General features: G+C 39.1%; 1 protein-coding gene across 1 annotated transcript in view; it reads left to right on the top strand.

Moving 5' to 3' along the window:
* The window catches only part of Morc1 (MORC family CW-type zinc finger 1), a 147,331-nt gene that overhangs the window by 57,251 nt on the left and 74,751 nt on the right, over positions 1-15,329 (top strand). Inside the window, exon 15 of the mRNA XM_050149095.1 lies at positions 2,265-2,419. Within this exon, the coding sequence (XP_050005052.1) occupies positions 2,265-2,419 (155 nt within the window). The remainder of the gene's footprint in view (positions 1-2,264; positions 2,420-15,329) is intronic.

The raw sequence follows: 15,329 nt of genomic DNA on the forward strand, positions 1-15,329 counted from the left end.
TCTTTTCAGAATTATCCTTTTTAGTTCATTCATCCAATTATTGATGATATGATTTTGTTTTATGGCATTTAATTTTTGAAGATATAGGTCCTGGATATCAATCCCCATCTGATATGTAACTAATAAATATTACTTCTGCGATGTATGTGATTTCTTTATACTGTTGTGATTGTTGCTTTTGCTGTGCAAAAGCTTTTTAATTTTATAAACCCATTTATAATCTTAGGATTGTTCCCCATGCTATTGGAACCCCTATTAGAAAAATCAACGTCCATGCTTATATTTTGAGGTGTTTTTCTTTAGCAGTGGGGAAAGTTTCAGGTCTTACAATATGATCTTTGACCCATTTTTAATTAATTTTGAGGTCAAGGTGGGAGATATGGATCTAATTTCACTCTTCTATGTGTGAAAATCCAATTTTCGGAGCACTAGTCTTTCTACAGCATACAGTTTTGACAGCTTTGCCATAAGTTAGAGGTCTGCAATTGTGTAAGCTTGTTTCTGGGTCCTTCATTCTATTCTATTGTTCCACAGGTCTATTTTCTGTGCTATTGCTCTTGAGTATGGCTCTATAATGCCTGCAGCATTGGGATCTTCTTACACTGTCTTTCCCCCTAAGGATTGCTTTAGTTATTTGGAAGAATAATGGCTTCAATTTGAATTTTATGATTTTTTTCTCATTTGGTGCATCTATGTATTTTGTAATACAACTGTTTTCAAAATATTGATTATTTCTATCCATGAACATGGGAGATTTTCCCTAAGTTTTTTTCTTCAGTGTCTCAAAGACTTCATTGTAGAAGTCTTTTATTTCCTGGCTTAGGTTTATTCTAATTGTTTAATTCTGTGAATGGAATTCCCTTCCCCATAACTGGCATTTTAAAAAGCTATTAAGTCATTATCATGCATAATTAACATGTGCCAAAAAAGTATTTAAAGATAAGAAGAAGAAGAAAAAAAGATAAGAAGATACAAACTCAAGCTATTGATTTTTTTGCATGGTGAACTTTGTATCTTGGGACATTGCTGAAAAGGATTTTTGAGGCCTAAGAATTTTCAGTAGACTCTTTAGGGTCTTTGAAGCACAAGGTTGTATGATCTGCAAGTTGGGATAGTTAGTTCTTCTTTTTTTTATTTGTAAAATGATTTTTAAAAAATTCAACTTAGTTGGTTTTTTTTTTTTTTTGCATAAGATTCAATTAGCTACCTTAGCAATTGGTATTATAAAACCTCCAGGTTTTAGATCTCCCAACTGTTGGCCTTGGCATGCTGTTCAGACATGAGTGCTAAAGTCCCTTCCTTGATTACCTAAGTGAGACTGGGCTCTACGGTCACACCCACTGCTACTTTTCACTTTATTTTCCTAAAGCCACTTATCACCATGAGAAATAACTGTGCGCATTTATCTACTTACTACAGCCATGATTGCCATTCTGTAGTGAATGAGAACCAGAGGCCTCGTCTTTCTTGCTCTTGTCTAAGATCCTAGTTTCCAGAACAGGTTCAGGTGCTAACTTTGAATGACTGCATGAATGGATCCTTGGATCCATGAGTAAAGGAGTGTTGTGAGAAAAGGGCAGGAAACGAAGCAAGGAAGTCATGTCATGCTGTATGTGTGAGACACAGATTTAAACTTGCAAAATGAGCAGTGAAGGGAGATGGAAGAGGAAGACAGTAGTGAAGCACAAAGTGGGCATGGGCCTCAATTTGGGACGGTGTGACGAATGCTATTGCAAGAGCAGTGGGTTTTACCCAAAATCTGGTGAGGTCAGGAATCAAAATAGCCCAGGTGAATGTATATCCTGTGCTTCTAGAAAAGCAGAAGAGAACCCAGAAACCCTTGCACATCAGGTTAATAATCAGATACCTGTCATCACCCTCTGGGCCTGTTATCTTTCCTTAGTCGAACTCAGTGGACACCCCTAAAGATCACTGCAATGGTGAGACCACTACATTGCCCAGCAGATGAAATGGAGGGGAGGGAGTGATTCTCTCTGTACAGGCATAAGATTTCCCAGGTTGGAAAGAGTATTGGCAATAAATCAATGGCATACTGAGGTGGCACTGTAGAATACATCCCCCCCCAGAAAATCACCATGAATAATTAAATATTTTTAAGATAGCCTAATAATTTTGGTATGGCCCACACCAAGGCAATTGATTTTATCTGTGGAAGATTTGGTTGCAAGTGACAAGTACATGTTTGCCTTTTCTTTTTCTTTAGCAAGATTTTACAAAGTTCATACATGTATTTACTCCCCCAGACTTGGTGCAGGTGTGATTGGAATTGTGAACATTCCCTTGGAGATCATGGAACCATCCCATAACAAACAAGAATTCCTCAATGTCCAAGAATACAATCGTCTAGTAAAAGTCATGGGACAGTACTTGATCCAGTACTGTAAGGACACCGGGATCAGTGAGTATTCCATGGCCATTGTAAGGGGTACTTTAAGAGGACTCAATCCTGTGCATTTGTCTTGAAAAGGTTCTATTGATTCAAGTAACCAGTAATCCAAAACCCTGAAAAGGGGCTGCTGCTTTGAAAACATAAGAGGAGGACTGGGGTTGTAGCTCAGTGATGAAGCCCTTGTTTAGCTATGAATTCCATCCTTGGCGGTACGAAGTCTAAGTAAATAGAAGTGAAAAGGGAGCCAGGTTCATAATCTTCCCCAGAGTATCATATGAAAAACAAAGCATCAGGTGGTCATCATGGCACACACCTTTAGTCTGAGCACTTGGGAGGCAGCGGCAAGTGAACCTCTTTGAAAATTAGTTCAGCTTGCTCTACCACCCAGAGCTACACAGTGAGACTTTCCTTCCTTTTTTCCTTCCTTACTTTCTTTTTCTTTCTTTCCCTTCTTTTTTCTTTCTTTCTTTCTTTCTTTCTTTCTTTCTTTCTTTCTTTCTTTCTCTCTCTCTCTTTCTCTCTCTGTGTATATCTGTCTGTATATCTCTCTCTCTCTCTCTCACACACACACACGTATGTATGCATGTACATGCACACACACATACAGGCACACATGCACATAAAATCAGACTAGAAGTTACAAGAGGAGGGCAATCAACAGTGTGTTGTGGTGGTTGATCAGAGCAAGGCAGAAGATGGCTCTCAAGAAATCTAGAACCTTTAGAGGGTCTTGTGAGGCTCCACTGTCTGGGAGCACAAAGTTCCATATGGACCTGAAAATCTCTTGCTATCTCATACCCTGAGCAATACATATCAATGAGTGTGACTCTAGATAAGTCAAATGGTATTCTGTAGATCTAATATTTGCTGAGAACGCTAATACTGCAAACATTTCAATTAAACATAAAGGTTTGGAAAACTAAAGGTACACACAAGTTATCTGGAAAATTTCATCTGTTATCACCTCACTTCCCAGAGATATTTGAACAGTGACTTGCTATCCTATGCATTAATGAAACACATACTTTGTAATTTGGGCAGACATAGCACTTCACTTATGGAAAGGAACATTAGATACTGTGAATCTGTTCATTGATTGACTTGAGGTATATATAATATAAGGCTATCAAAAATAGTCTACCCTTGGGCAACTTAAGAAGTTATTATTATTCTCCTTGAAGTAGAGGGTTTTCTACTTTTTAGAGTATTTTCTCTTCTTGTGTACTCACTGTAATTGCACCTGGAAATTCCTCACCAGTGAAACAGAGGGAAGGATGCAGGGATTCATAGGACAGTAGAGAAGACTGGTGCCCAACCAAGCAAGTGGTTCATGTCATCGTCTATCTATGCTGTGGTCTATGGACCAGCAGCATCCATACCTTATACATCTCCCCCTCAAAGGCATATTTGAAGTTACACTAGTCATGGGGATTACAGGTTCTACTTAAAGCTGTAGAAAGCATAGAAAGTTATAAATATAAGTGCAATCATGAGCATAAATGAAGTGAAATAGAAGTTGAGCATGTGCTCCTTGGTTTTCAAGTGTGAACATATACAGAATGAAAGCAGTGAGCATTTGAAATTGTGGGGCTCCTGTTCTCTTCATATCCTCTCAGTAATGCAGACCTTAGCCTCCTAGCCTTGTAGTAAGGAATGAAGTTCCCACAAAGAGCTAGCATACACTGAAAGGTCGTAGAGCTATCTCCACAACATGCTTGGGGTGTCATGGTCCTGTTGTGTGTGGAGCTCGCTCCACCCCATGGCCTGGTGTGTATGTGTGTGCGCATGCGTTCATGTGTGTGTGTGTGTGTGTGTGTGTGTGTGTATACTGTCAATTGTCCTATTCTCCTGTCTTACTATCACTTGCCACATCTCCTATTAATTTTGATATTCCCCATCCTTATCTACCTCCCCCACTTTCCTTCAAAATCCTCTCAAGTGATGTAATATGATTCAAAATAATTTATCTATCTCTGTTTCTTTTAATATTAGTTAGTGACATTGTTTTTCTAATTCTATAACTGCCTATGAATTAATTTAAGGATGGAGGATACTTTTAGAAGAAAGAAAAAAAAAACCGAAAGGAAGACAGTCCAGAAGCAGGGTAGCAAACATGGACAGTGGTTTCTATATTACCAAGTCCTCTAAATTCCACTGCAAACTGGAATTCAGTCAGCAAGGTCTGGCCCAATAGTTTCATTAACTTATGAGCACACCGACCTTCGCCAGAATAGCAAAAGTCATGTAATGCTTGACTAATACTCTTAGAGCCAGTACAACAGGGCACGCAGTTTTAATGAAAAGTATTTGAGAGGTTTTAGGATTTTTTTCCTTATAAATAAAAGATGCAATCTTTGTATTTGCTGTAAATCTGATCTGTTCCTATGGAAAATTAGACCCTTGTGAAAAATTCAAATCAGCAGAAAGAGAAATGCAGAGGGAATGACTTTGTGTCATTTGCCAAATCTGCATTTACTTTTGCACAGTGGATCTTAAGGATATCAGAAACAGTGCTCACCAAGGCTGACCTCACGTCACTGTTGACAACTGTTTCCTGAAGTCTTCTGTATCCCAACAATGCTATTGCTATTCATCATCTTTGAGGAGTAGGGAGAGAAGAAGATAGGAATCCCGGGTGAAACGTCAAATGACATTTGAGGTCGCATGGAATCTATCATGTAGAAATATGTTATTAACTCTATAAACCGGATCAGAATGGAACTGATTACTAAAATGAAATCTATGATGTAATAAACATAATCTTTCCCAACAAAATTCAATATATTCTCAGGAATGTATTTAATAAAAAACCCCAACATTGTTTAGTCAAGTCTCATCCATCCCCTTAGCCTCACTGCTACTCAGCCCTGAGACATGGCCTACACAGAAGCACATGTGCCACCTCTCCAGGCTGCCTGGGAATCTCAGCATCAAAGTGTTTTTAAATGTCTTCAGAATTTTTCACTTTCTCATGTTTATTTTCATTCAGTCTGCTATGGTAGATACTAGTGTTCTAGAACTAACCAGTCAAAATCAAATGTGGTCTACTCTTGTCTAGTATCTTTGAATCTAGTAATAGATTGCTCTGTTCTGAATATTGTGTCCACCCCACAGTAGTAAGTTGAAACCCGGACCCCTCGGGAGGATGGGATTGAGAGGAGAGCACTTTGGGAAGTGCTAGTGTCCTGAGAGAAGAGGCCCCATATTTGTGATTAATATAACAAAGGAGCAAGTGAGGGTAGAGAGACAAGGCACATTCCTGGGCCAGGAGGGGAGCCCATGGCTACACACCTGTCAGGGCATTGTTCTTGGACTTGGCAGCCTTCAGCGCTAGGAGAAGCAAATTTCCATGGCTTGTAAGTCACCCAGTCTATGCAACCCAGAAGGACTAAGGCACAGAGTTAACCTGCTCTGACAGACAATTAGAAACAGAATTGTTGTCTAGTAGAGAAGAATGAAAAGGGAAGCCGCAGCCAGTATCTGACAAGCTCCAGCCTTTGGGCTAAGACATGTTTCCCGGAGGAAGTGATTATTTCTGAAGGACAAATAAGAGTGGACGGGCTACCCTGGCTCTATCCGCATGAGCTGTGGGGAATAGACTCAAAGTCTTTTCAGTTGTGAGCTGCTAAGACCCTTGAAGGCAGCTCACGTCTCTCTTTAGCCTTGTTTAGCCTTTACCAACAGCTCCAATCATGGGCAGAACGCGGTTGCTCTGTCATTCTGGCGCTTACACGAGTGAAGCATCACCTGGAAGAAAATGTTCCAGAGGAAGCACAGGCAGCTTGACTGACAGAGGACCATCACTTCCTTTGGAGTGCTTGTTTTGGTTTCAGTGTAGCTGGATAATGTGTAAACACTTGGTAAGCCCATTCGTGACCCTCGGAATATTTATTGCTAACTAAAAAATTCAACAAAAAGTTTAACGTGAGTTCATCTAAAGACAGACTTAGCTATACTTTTATCTTTCGGAAAGCCATTTTTTTTGTCCCTACTGTACAATTGTGCATGTCCTCACTTCAAATTTTATGACCTTACTTGTCCCCAGCCATTCGAGTTGTCAGGGTTTTGTCTGTTGCCGACTTACAGATGGAGTATTATCGTACAATATTTGTGGAAAGTGAATGTTCTCTGTGGTTTCATGTGAATCCCGTTGCATAAGATGGACAAAAAAAAAAAAAAAAAAAAAGCACTAGGGCCTTGAGTAATGGTCTCCATTGAAGTAGACATGGATATGTAGGCACTGGCTACAATTACAAGTTTTCCTAACTAGTTTGTTAGTTAAATCACATCAATTTCTAGATTCCTGCTTAATTTAAATTAAGTCAAACTTAATATTTTTAGGGTCAATATATTCTTAAAAGATGGATAATGCTCTCCTGAGTATAGCTGTCTACTGTATAACAAGATTTCCTTTCCCTGTGGATGCAATTCAGTTTCTAAGATGTTGGAACCTCACTACAAGGAAAACAGACTGCTTCATCCTTCTAGAGACAAATGGAGTGAGGAAGTGTGTGTAAACAAAAAGGTGAAAACACGAGACAAGTTTAAGATCTAAGCCAAGAACAATCCATATCTTTTTAATTTTACTTTATGAATCGATGAGATTTATATATTTATTTTGACTTTAAATGTTGTATCTAAATACTATATTTAATTTTTATTATACTGTTGTGGTTTGACTTGTGTCCTTCTGAAAGTCCCATTTTGAAGCCTTAGTATGTGAGGGTGTGACTCTTTTTGAATATACAGCCTTTAAAGAAATACTTAGATTAAGATGGAATTGTTAGCGTGGACTCTATTTCAACCGGCCCAGAGTCTTTGTAAGAGGAAATTTAGTGACACAGAAAGACCCTAGGGACAGACACAGTAAAAGAGTAGACTGTGGAGGAAGACACCAAAAGGTGGTCATCTGCAAGAAAGGCAGAGGTCACAGGGACAGGTGCACACCAAGGCCATGGAACAATGCATCAAGGGAGTGGCCTTCTGCAAGTAAGGCAGGGCATCTCAGGAGGGAATGAGAGTGTGTTGTTTGGCCAGCTAGTCTGGGAGTCTCAGCTGCTATGGGAGGCCAAGGAAAAACATGGAAGCTCCGTAAAGCTCTCATTTAGCGTTGACAGTGATCAGCTGGTGGGGAAATTGATTTCAACTCTACTTTCATTGCTTCCACCATGTGGATTGTGAAAGGCATAATTCAGGAAATTCTGTAGTTACATCCGTGAGTACTTTAGCATGCATTTCTGAAAGTAAGTGCCCTTTAAAACCACAGTGCAGGTACCATAGCAACATTTGTCAGCATTTCCACAGTATGATAAATTATCTAACATACTTATAAATTATTTCCTATCTTGACATAATCCTCAGGACTCTTCCCCCCCTTTACACTTTTCTCTACCTCTTTATTTATCCTTGAAGTTTGTTTGCAGGTAGAACTAATTTTGTGGTCTTACAATTTTTATTTTATTTTTTGGTCTTACGATTTTTACAGAGTATAGAATTTGATCATGGTGTTCCTGTTTGATATGCTTTTCTATTCTGGTTTTGCTTTAGTTTTGTAAAGTAGCATTCTATGGACTGTAGCCCAATCAAATGTGATTTAGATGTGTTTTTCTTTGTTAACAGGGCCCTTTTGGGGACATGTGGCTCAGTCAATAGAGTGCCGTAGAAAAAGAGCCCTGGTTTTAATCCCTTAAACCATATGGTTTAAAGCATAAACCAGGTATGATGGCTCACATCTGCAGTTTTAGCACTTTTGAGCAAGAAAATCAGGAAGTTCAAGGTCATTTTCAGCCAACCTGGCATACATTAGACTCTGTCTTCTATTGAGAGGCATGGAAAAATAGTAGTGGCTGGGCTGTGGTGGCACATGCTTTAATTCAAGCACGTAGGAGACAGAGGCAGGCAGATTTCTGTGAGTTTGGGGCCAGCCTGGTATACAGAGTCAACGCCAGTGCAGTCTCCAAAGCCACACAGAGAAACCCTGTCTTGAACCTCCCTGCAAAAACACCCCCAAAAGATACTAGTAGTGGATGATTAATCTTAAATCACATAAAATTATAGAATTCCAATACATATTCTAATTCTACAATATTTTATATTTTATTAACTGTAATAATACCAAGAAAAAATTTACTGATTTAGATGGAGTCTCTGTCTAGTGGTGAAGACAGTTCCCAGTCTTATGCTACCAAATAAAATCCTCAATATGAGGAATAGATTATTTCTTGTTGGGTTGTTGGCCAAAGGGGTCCTATAGACACCATGAAACATTATAGGCTATATTACCACTACAAAAGGCCCCACAACCTAATGGTAACACCCTATTGCTGAAGATGGCCTTTTATTTGTATCATGGAACATGGAAAAACAGAGCTGGTGCCCATTCGAAGCTTTACCCATACCGATTAGCATTCATGGTTCTGGGAGGTATTCTGCAAACTACTGGAGAAGAAAAATAATCACTAATATTCCTCAGCTACAAACTCTGTAACCTCTGTGACCGGTCTGAAAGATATATTGCATAATAGCAGCAGTAAATATTATGTTAGTAACCAGCTACTTTAAAAAGTGGATTCAAGGCCCACTCCATGAGGTGGAACCCATGTTTGACAGTGCTAAACTAGAACCTGAGACTAAATAGGTCATGACCCTAGGGGAAAACCTATTCCTATTATTCTACTAAATGAGAATAGCAATAAAATGACTTCCAATTGCATATTTATATACTCACAGATCTGTGCCTTGCTCAGCCCTCCGTAGATGGTGGTTAACACAGGGACCCACAACCAGACAGTGCTCAGACAGTGTCTTAAAGTACCTTAAAGTACTAAGCTCCAAATAGAATGTCTTCATCAAACCCATCCTGTAGCTCAGGGCTCTATGTAGAAGGGGAAGTGAAAAGATTGTAAGAGCCAGAGTGATGGATGACTCCAGGGAAACAGCATCTTCTAGACTGAACAGTGATGATACACATATGGACTCAGGGGGACAGCCCACACAGACCTGCATAGGCTCAAAGCAGACAAAATCCCAGCAAGAAGGGGAAGTGGACACAAGGTCCTACGCTAGCAAGTACCTATTTGCCATTGACACCTGTGGGGAAAGGTTTTCTCTGTCAGTCACACTCCAGGTCAGGTGCTATGCTCAGGAATAGTTGGTCAACACAAACCAGACTGCATGTCTTTTGTGTGCTTTTTTATTTGGTTGGTTTGGTTTGACTTGCTTTTTTTAAAAATTATTATTATTGTTTGCTTGCTTTGAGAGAGAAACAAAGAAAAGAACATGAAGTTAGGTGGATAGTAAGGAGCGGGGGATCTAGGAGGATTTGGGCAAGGGTAAAGAATATGAACAATTTAGACTGCATACAAATATTTTAAAGCCAGTTAAAAAGAAAAAGCTAACTTCCTGTCAGGTGCGCCTAAGTTTTACCATTTGACAGAGAAGCAACAGAACTTTCTCCTGCTCAAGATTGCTGTGAAAGGAAAGCACAGTATGAGGAGTTGGAGATAATCAAAATCCCTCGATTTTGGCCATGCTGGCTGACCGGCTACATGGAATGCCTGCTCTGTTTAAAATTGCTAACTCCGCTTCTGCTCCCAGCGAATAACACAGCAGCTCAGGAGTCCACCTGAGTGACTTCTGCTGGGAACACAAACAGAAAGATCCCAACTAGCCAGCTGGACAACAACGACAGACCAAACCAAAGCTCACACTTTTAGCTCTCACAACTGCACAGCTTTTGTCCAGTGGCTGGAATCATCACCACCAACAGAATTTGTGTTATGATAAATAAAGTTTTTTTTTTTTAATTTCTTCAATGGTATAAATGACCTCTCGCAAACTGCTCTGAGGATCTCACTTATTTGAAAAAACAAGCAGTAGGATGCTGGCTCCTTGTTTTGCCTAGAATTTAATACAGCTTTATTTTTAAGTCTAATTTTTCACTGTCACACCCAGTTCAAGACCTCAAAACTGTGTTTATCAGCCTGCTAGTTAATGCTCACTGAAATAACGAAGGTCAAGTTGTAGTTAAGGACTTTGGACTTAACACAGTCACAGATCTAGTGTTCATTGTAAGAACTGTAGGCACCAAAATTAAGCTGGTAATCCTTTTTTTTTTTTTTTTGGTCCTATTATATGAGTAGGTTTCAGCTGCTTTTGCTACAAAATAAAGCTTTAAAAATGTCGGGAATGACAGGATGTCTACGTGAGATGCTGGCTGTTTTCATCTGTTTCACCAAAGCAACCTTTATGGTATTTACGTATAACACATCACATCGTACTCTATTATACCTTAAATATACAGCACAAAATCTTTACTTAAAAAAATACTAATTACTCTAGTCAGGTTAAAAAAAAAAACCAAGTCAGTGAGAATTTAATTGTATCAGCAAAAAAATTAAATTAGATTCTTGCAGCTGATCTTGGTGGCACATCCTGTAATACCAGCACTCCAAAAGCTGAGGCAGGTGGCCTGTGAGTTCAAAACCAGCCTAGCTTACTGAGAGACCAGAGTGGTATAGTTGATTAAATTCAGGACTTCATTATTTTTAGTTGGGTGGGGGAACATCTTAAGGTTATTAAATCTCTTATCAGGTGTCCTGTATTCTGATTAATGTTAAGAGAGTCCTACTAGAAAAATAACCTCCCAAGTAGCAAAAAGAGAGACAGGTATAGTTGAGAAGGCCCATGGCAAGAAAGTATGATGCTAAGATGCCTTAGCACGCCGTGGCTATTGTCATGAGAAATGTCCTTATATGTCCAGGGAATTCCATACTTAGTGCCTGGTTTGTAGTGCTGTGTGGGACAGGTTATGGTACCTTTAAGAGATTCATACCCTTGCTAGAGGAAGTACGTCAGCAGGGGTGGGCTTTGAGAGCTTATAGCCTCACCTTACTTTGAGTTCTTGTTATCTTTGTTTCCTTAGTGTGGTTGAGATGCCATCTCTCAGTTTCTTGTTCTGACTGCCTGTTCCCGTTATGGATGCTCTGGAACCATTAACCAAAATGAATTCTTTCTTCTATAAGCTATGTTGGGTCATGGTGTTTTATCACAGAAACTAGAAGTAACTAATATAATTGTATCTAGGAGTTTGTTGCTGCTGCTTCCGCTGTTTCGAAGCAGGGCTAATATAACCCAGATTGACCTTGAACTCAGGATATTCTTGCTTTGGATGTATGAACACTGGGATTTATGGGTCTGTGTCATCATGTCTGGATTACGTATGTGTGTAGTTTTGATTTCCATATTATAGAGACAATTAGGGAAGTGAATGAATCCAAAGAAAAGTGGTGACAATACAGATTAGAAATATATTCTAAAATGAAGGGAAAAGTAATTTCTTTCTAGGGAGAGGAGAAACATACTTTTTTTCTCAGTGATGCTTTTTAAGGTTTGTTCTAATGAAGCATTTAGCATTTCCTTTTCTATCCTCCTTAAACAGAATGGTACAGATGCCAACTGGGGGCCAAGATACCCAGGGATCCACAAGGAAAGCAACCATTGAAGCCACTCAGCTTCAGATGTCTTTAGACACAGCATATGTAAATAGAGCCGGTTTTCTTTTCTTTTTTGTTTTTGTAGTGCAGATTTTCAAACATATATATGAAGTTCTAGAAATTAAATGTAAAATCACTCATTAAAATAAGACTGAGACAGCTGGATATCTGTATATCTCAAATGGGATCTTGAGCTCTCATGCTGAACACAGATCAACTTAAAACAAATCAAAGACCTAAAATCCAGACTTGAAATTGTGAAAACTACATGAGGAAAACTTGAAGGCATTGGTATAGGTAGTGATTTTCTGACATCAACTTCAAAGCACAGTAAACCAATAATATATGATTAGAATTATATCTAACAAGCACACCTATGGATCCAAAGTGTGGGACCACTTATAGAGTGAAAGAAAACATTTGCAGCTACTCCATGAACAAAGGATTAATGTTCAATGTATAAAAAACCCTTTAAACAGCAACAACAATGAAAAGATCCAAATGAAATGGACCAATGAGTGGAATAAACAGATCCAAATGGAGAAATAAAGTGACCAACAAACACACAAAAAAATCCAGTGTATGAGGGAAATGCTGCCAAGAACTACAACAAGGTCAGCACACCGTTAGAATGACTGCTGTCGAAGCAATGGGGTAATGAATGCTGATTAGATTGTGGAGAGCAAAGGAACTCTCGTTGGCCAAGGTGATGAGACTTAGTTCAACCGTTGTGACGAGCCTTGTGAAGAGCCTTTAGAGACTAAAAACAGTTCCACTATCAGACCCTGCTATCCTGTTTCTGGCTATTCACCCCAAGGAAATGAAACCAACATTCATAGAGACACCTCCGTGCTGTTCATGGCACTCTTCACTGTAGCTAAAATGAGCAACCTAGGTGCTGTCCAATGGATGACTGGATTTTACAACACAGTAAGAAAGCACACCTGAGTGTTATTCAGCCATAAAAAAGAATGAAATCCTGTAAGTTTTAGAAACATGATAGAATCGAAGGAAAGTCTAAGTTAAATAAGTCAGAAGTAGACAAGTATATGTTCTCTCTTATATTGAGATGGGGCGTAAAGAGAATTGACATCAGTAGCGTCAACCAGTGGAGCTGTGATTATTAGCAGTTGGTAAGGGAGGGTGCAGGTAAAGAAAGGCTGCTTTTGATTGACACGCTTCTCTCCTGGGTCAGCTGATGCCCTGGATGTGAATGTGCTGTCTATGAAGCTGATGTCAAGAAGGTCACTGTATTTCTCCTATTTTTGATATTTTTATTAACATGTATTAACTATATCTGATAACGGTTTTCATGCTGACGTTTTCATGCATGTACATACTATGTTTCAAACACATTGATCCCAGTTATATTTTCTTGTCTCCTCCCTCCATTTCTTTTATTTTTATAGACAAAAATCTAACTGTATGAACAGGTCTTTTAGTTACTGGAACTTGACTTCTTTTTTTTTCAATATATTGTTGCAGGTTTTAAAAGACTCCTGAAAAGTAATGGTGTAAGCATTACATTTTTGGCTTTTGGAATAGTTCTGAGTAATATATTCCCTACATAGCTAACAGGAAATTTACTTTTCAGAGGTTTTCTCACAGATCTCTGTTATTGAGAGTGAGACTTTAATTCTGTGTGCATTAATTCTAGATTATTCTCTTAATGTAATGAACTTGTTAAGTCATCAAACAGAAGTCTCCAGTTATATGTTCTGTTATAATTCTGGATGTTAGTTGTGACCTTTTGCTTTTCCCAGAAGTAAATGGATGTTTTAAATCAGTCTAGTTTACAGATGCTAAAGTAGTAATAATTTTGTAATCCACTGTGGTTTATCAGCATGATTTATTTCATTGGTGGGTGGAAATATTTTAAATGTATTTTGAAAAATGAATTACTTTTTACTTTTTGAAATTTCACTTTTAGCCTCTGAGTTACATGCAAAGGGAAAAATTTAACACTTTCATTAAGATACACAAGCATAAATATAAGTTAGTAAGTCATGTATTTAAATATCCATTTTGTACCCCACTCCATTTGTGAAGGCCAACCTAAAACTTTGAAGTATCAGGATTACTGATTTTGTTTCTTATCAGACTAGGTTAGACAACTTTTCTTTGTTTTTGGGATTTTATTTGTTTGCTTTTTGTTTTTCAAGATAGGGTTTCTCAGTGTAGCCTTGGCTGTCAGGGAACTCACTCTATAGACCAGGCTGGCCTTGAACTAACAGAGATCCACCTTCCTCTTCCTCCTGAATGCTGGGATTAAAGGTGTGCACCACCACCACCTGGTGACAAGAACTTTTATGAGGGCAAACTCTGAGCCTGCTCCCTGCAGATACAGTTCGGAAATGTCCGTCCATATGCACTTTTTTAACGTCATCCATCACGATCATTTTGGTATACGTGGACTTTGAAGAGACAGACATCAGAATGGCTGTATAAATCCCTGAGGACTGTGGGAGACATTAAAGAAGACAGAAGCTGAGATGTGCTTCCGATTCCTGCTATCTTTCTGGCCTTCTTACATTGTTCGGTTGGAGTGGCTTTTGCGCAATGAAAAATCGTTGAGCCTGCACCAGGAGTTAGTGGGAACTGTTTCCAAGCCCGCAGAAATCCCCTTGATACCTTTGCCTTGATCTCTTCCTTGTGTTTGTATAGGCCAGGCCAGGCCACAGACGAGGGCCAGAGACAAATTTCTGGCGCCTGTTCTCTCTTTCCGCAAAATGAATCACAGGAATCAAACACAAGCTTTTTCACTGCTGAGCCATCTCACTGGTCTAATCTCAGCTGTGTATATTTCTGTGTCTTTTATTTGACCCGGTCTTCACTTGGATGGACAACTGAAATTTCCATTTCAGCCTTTAAGAAGTAATTATACAGTTTATATTTATGTAATAAATAAATTCAGTATTATGCAATCGCTAAGAAAACATTTAAGGAAGGTGGACTTCAATTGTATAATCTGAATAAATCAGGTAGACATTTAAAAAATTGAAACCATTCAGCTCTGTATTTCAGGTACTGCAGTCACGATATTTGCACAGACAGTATCTTCTAAGATTTCACCATCAGTGGAGGAGGAGGCAGAAAGTGAGAGAGAATGAGGTGTTAAATGTTGAAGGGTGGTGTGATCACAGAGCTGTGAGGAGAATATCACCCAGCCTGGAGCATGTGTGCTGTACCCTTAACCTCCTGGATTTCCCTCTCTGGTAGGATGTATGTTGAAGATCACCATGGACACGCATCTTTCAAGTTAGCTGTGTTGCGTCAACTGTCTCAGTTAATGTTTTCTGGCAGACTGTCATCACTTCACCTCTCTTTCATCTCGAGCAGGTTAATAAGGTGTCTCGTCAGGAGCGGCGGCAGTAGCATTGCTGCAGAACTAAGCTGCATGCTAAAACCATGCTGAGTAACATTGC

The sequence above is a fragment of the Alexandromys fortis genome, unplaced genomic scaffold (assembly GCF_014885135.2).
Source record: "Alexandromys fortis isolate MF-2015 unplaced genomic scaffold, M_Fortis_MF-2015_v1.1 scaffold_4, whole genome shotgun sequence".
Lineage (NCBI taxonomy): Eukaryota > Metazoa > Chordata > Mammalia > Rodentia > Cricetidae > Alexandromys > Alexandromys fortis.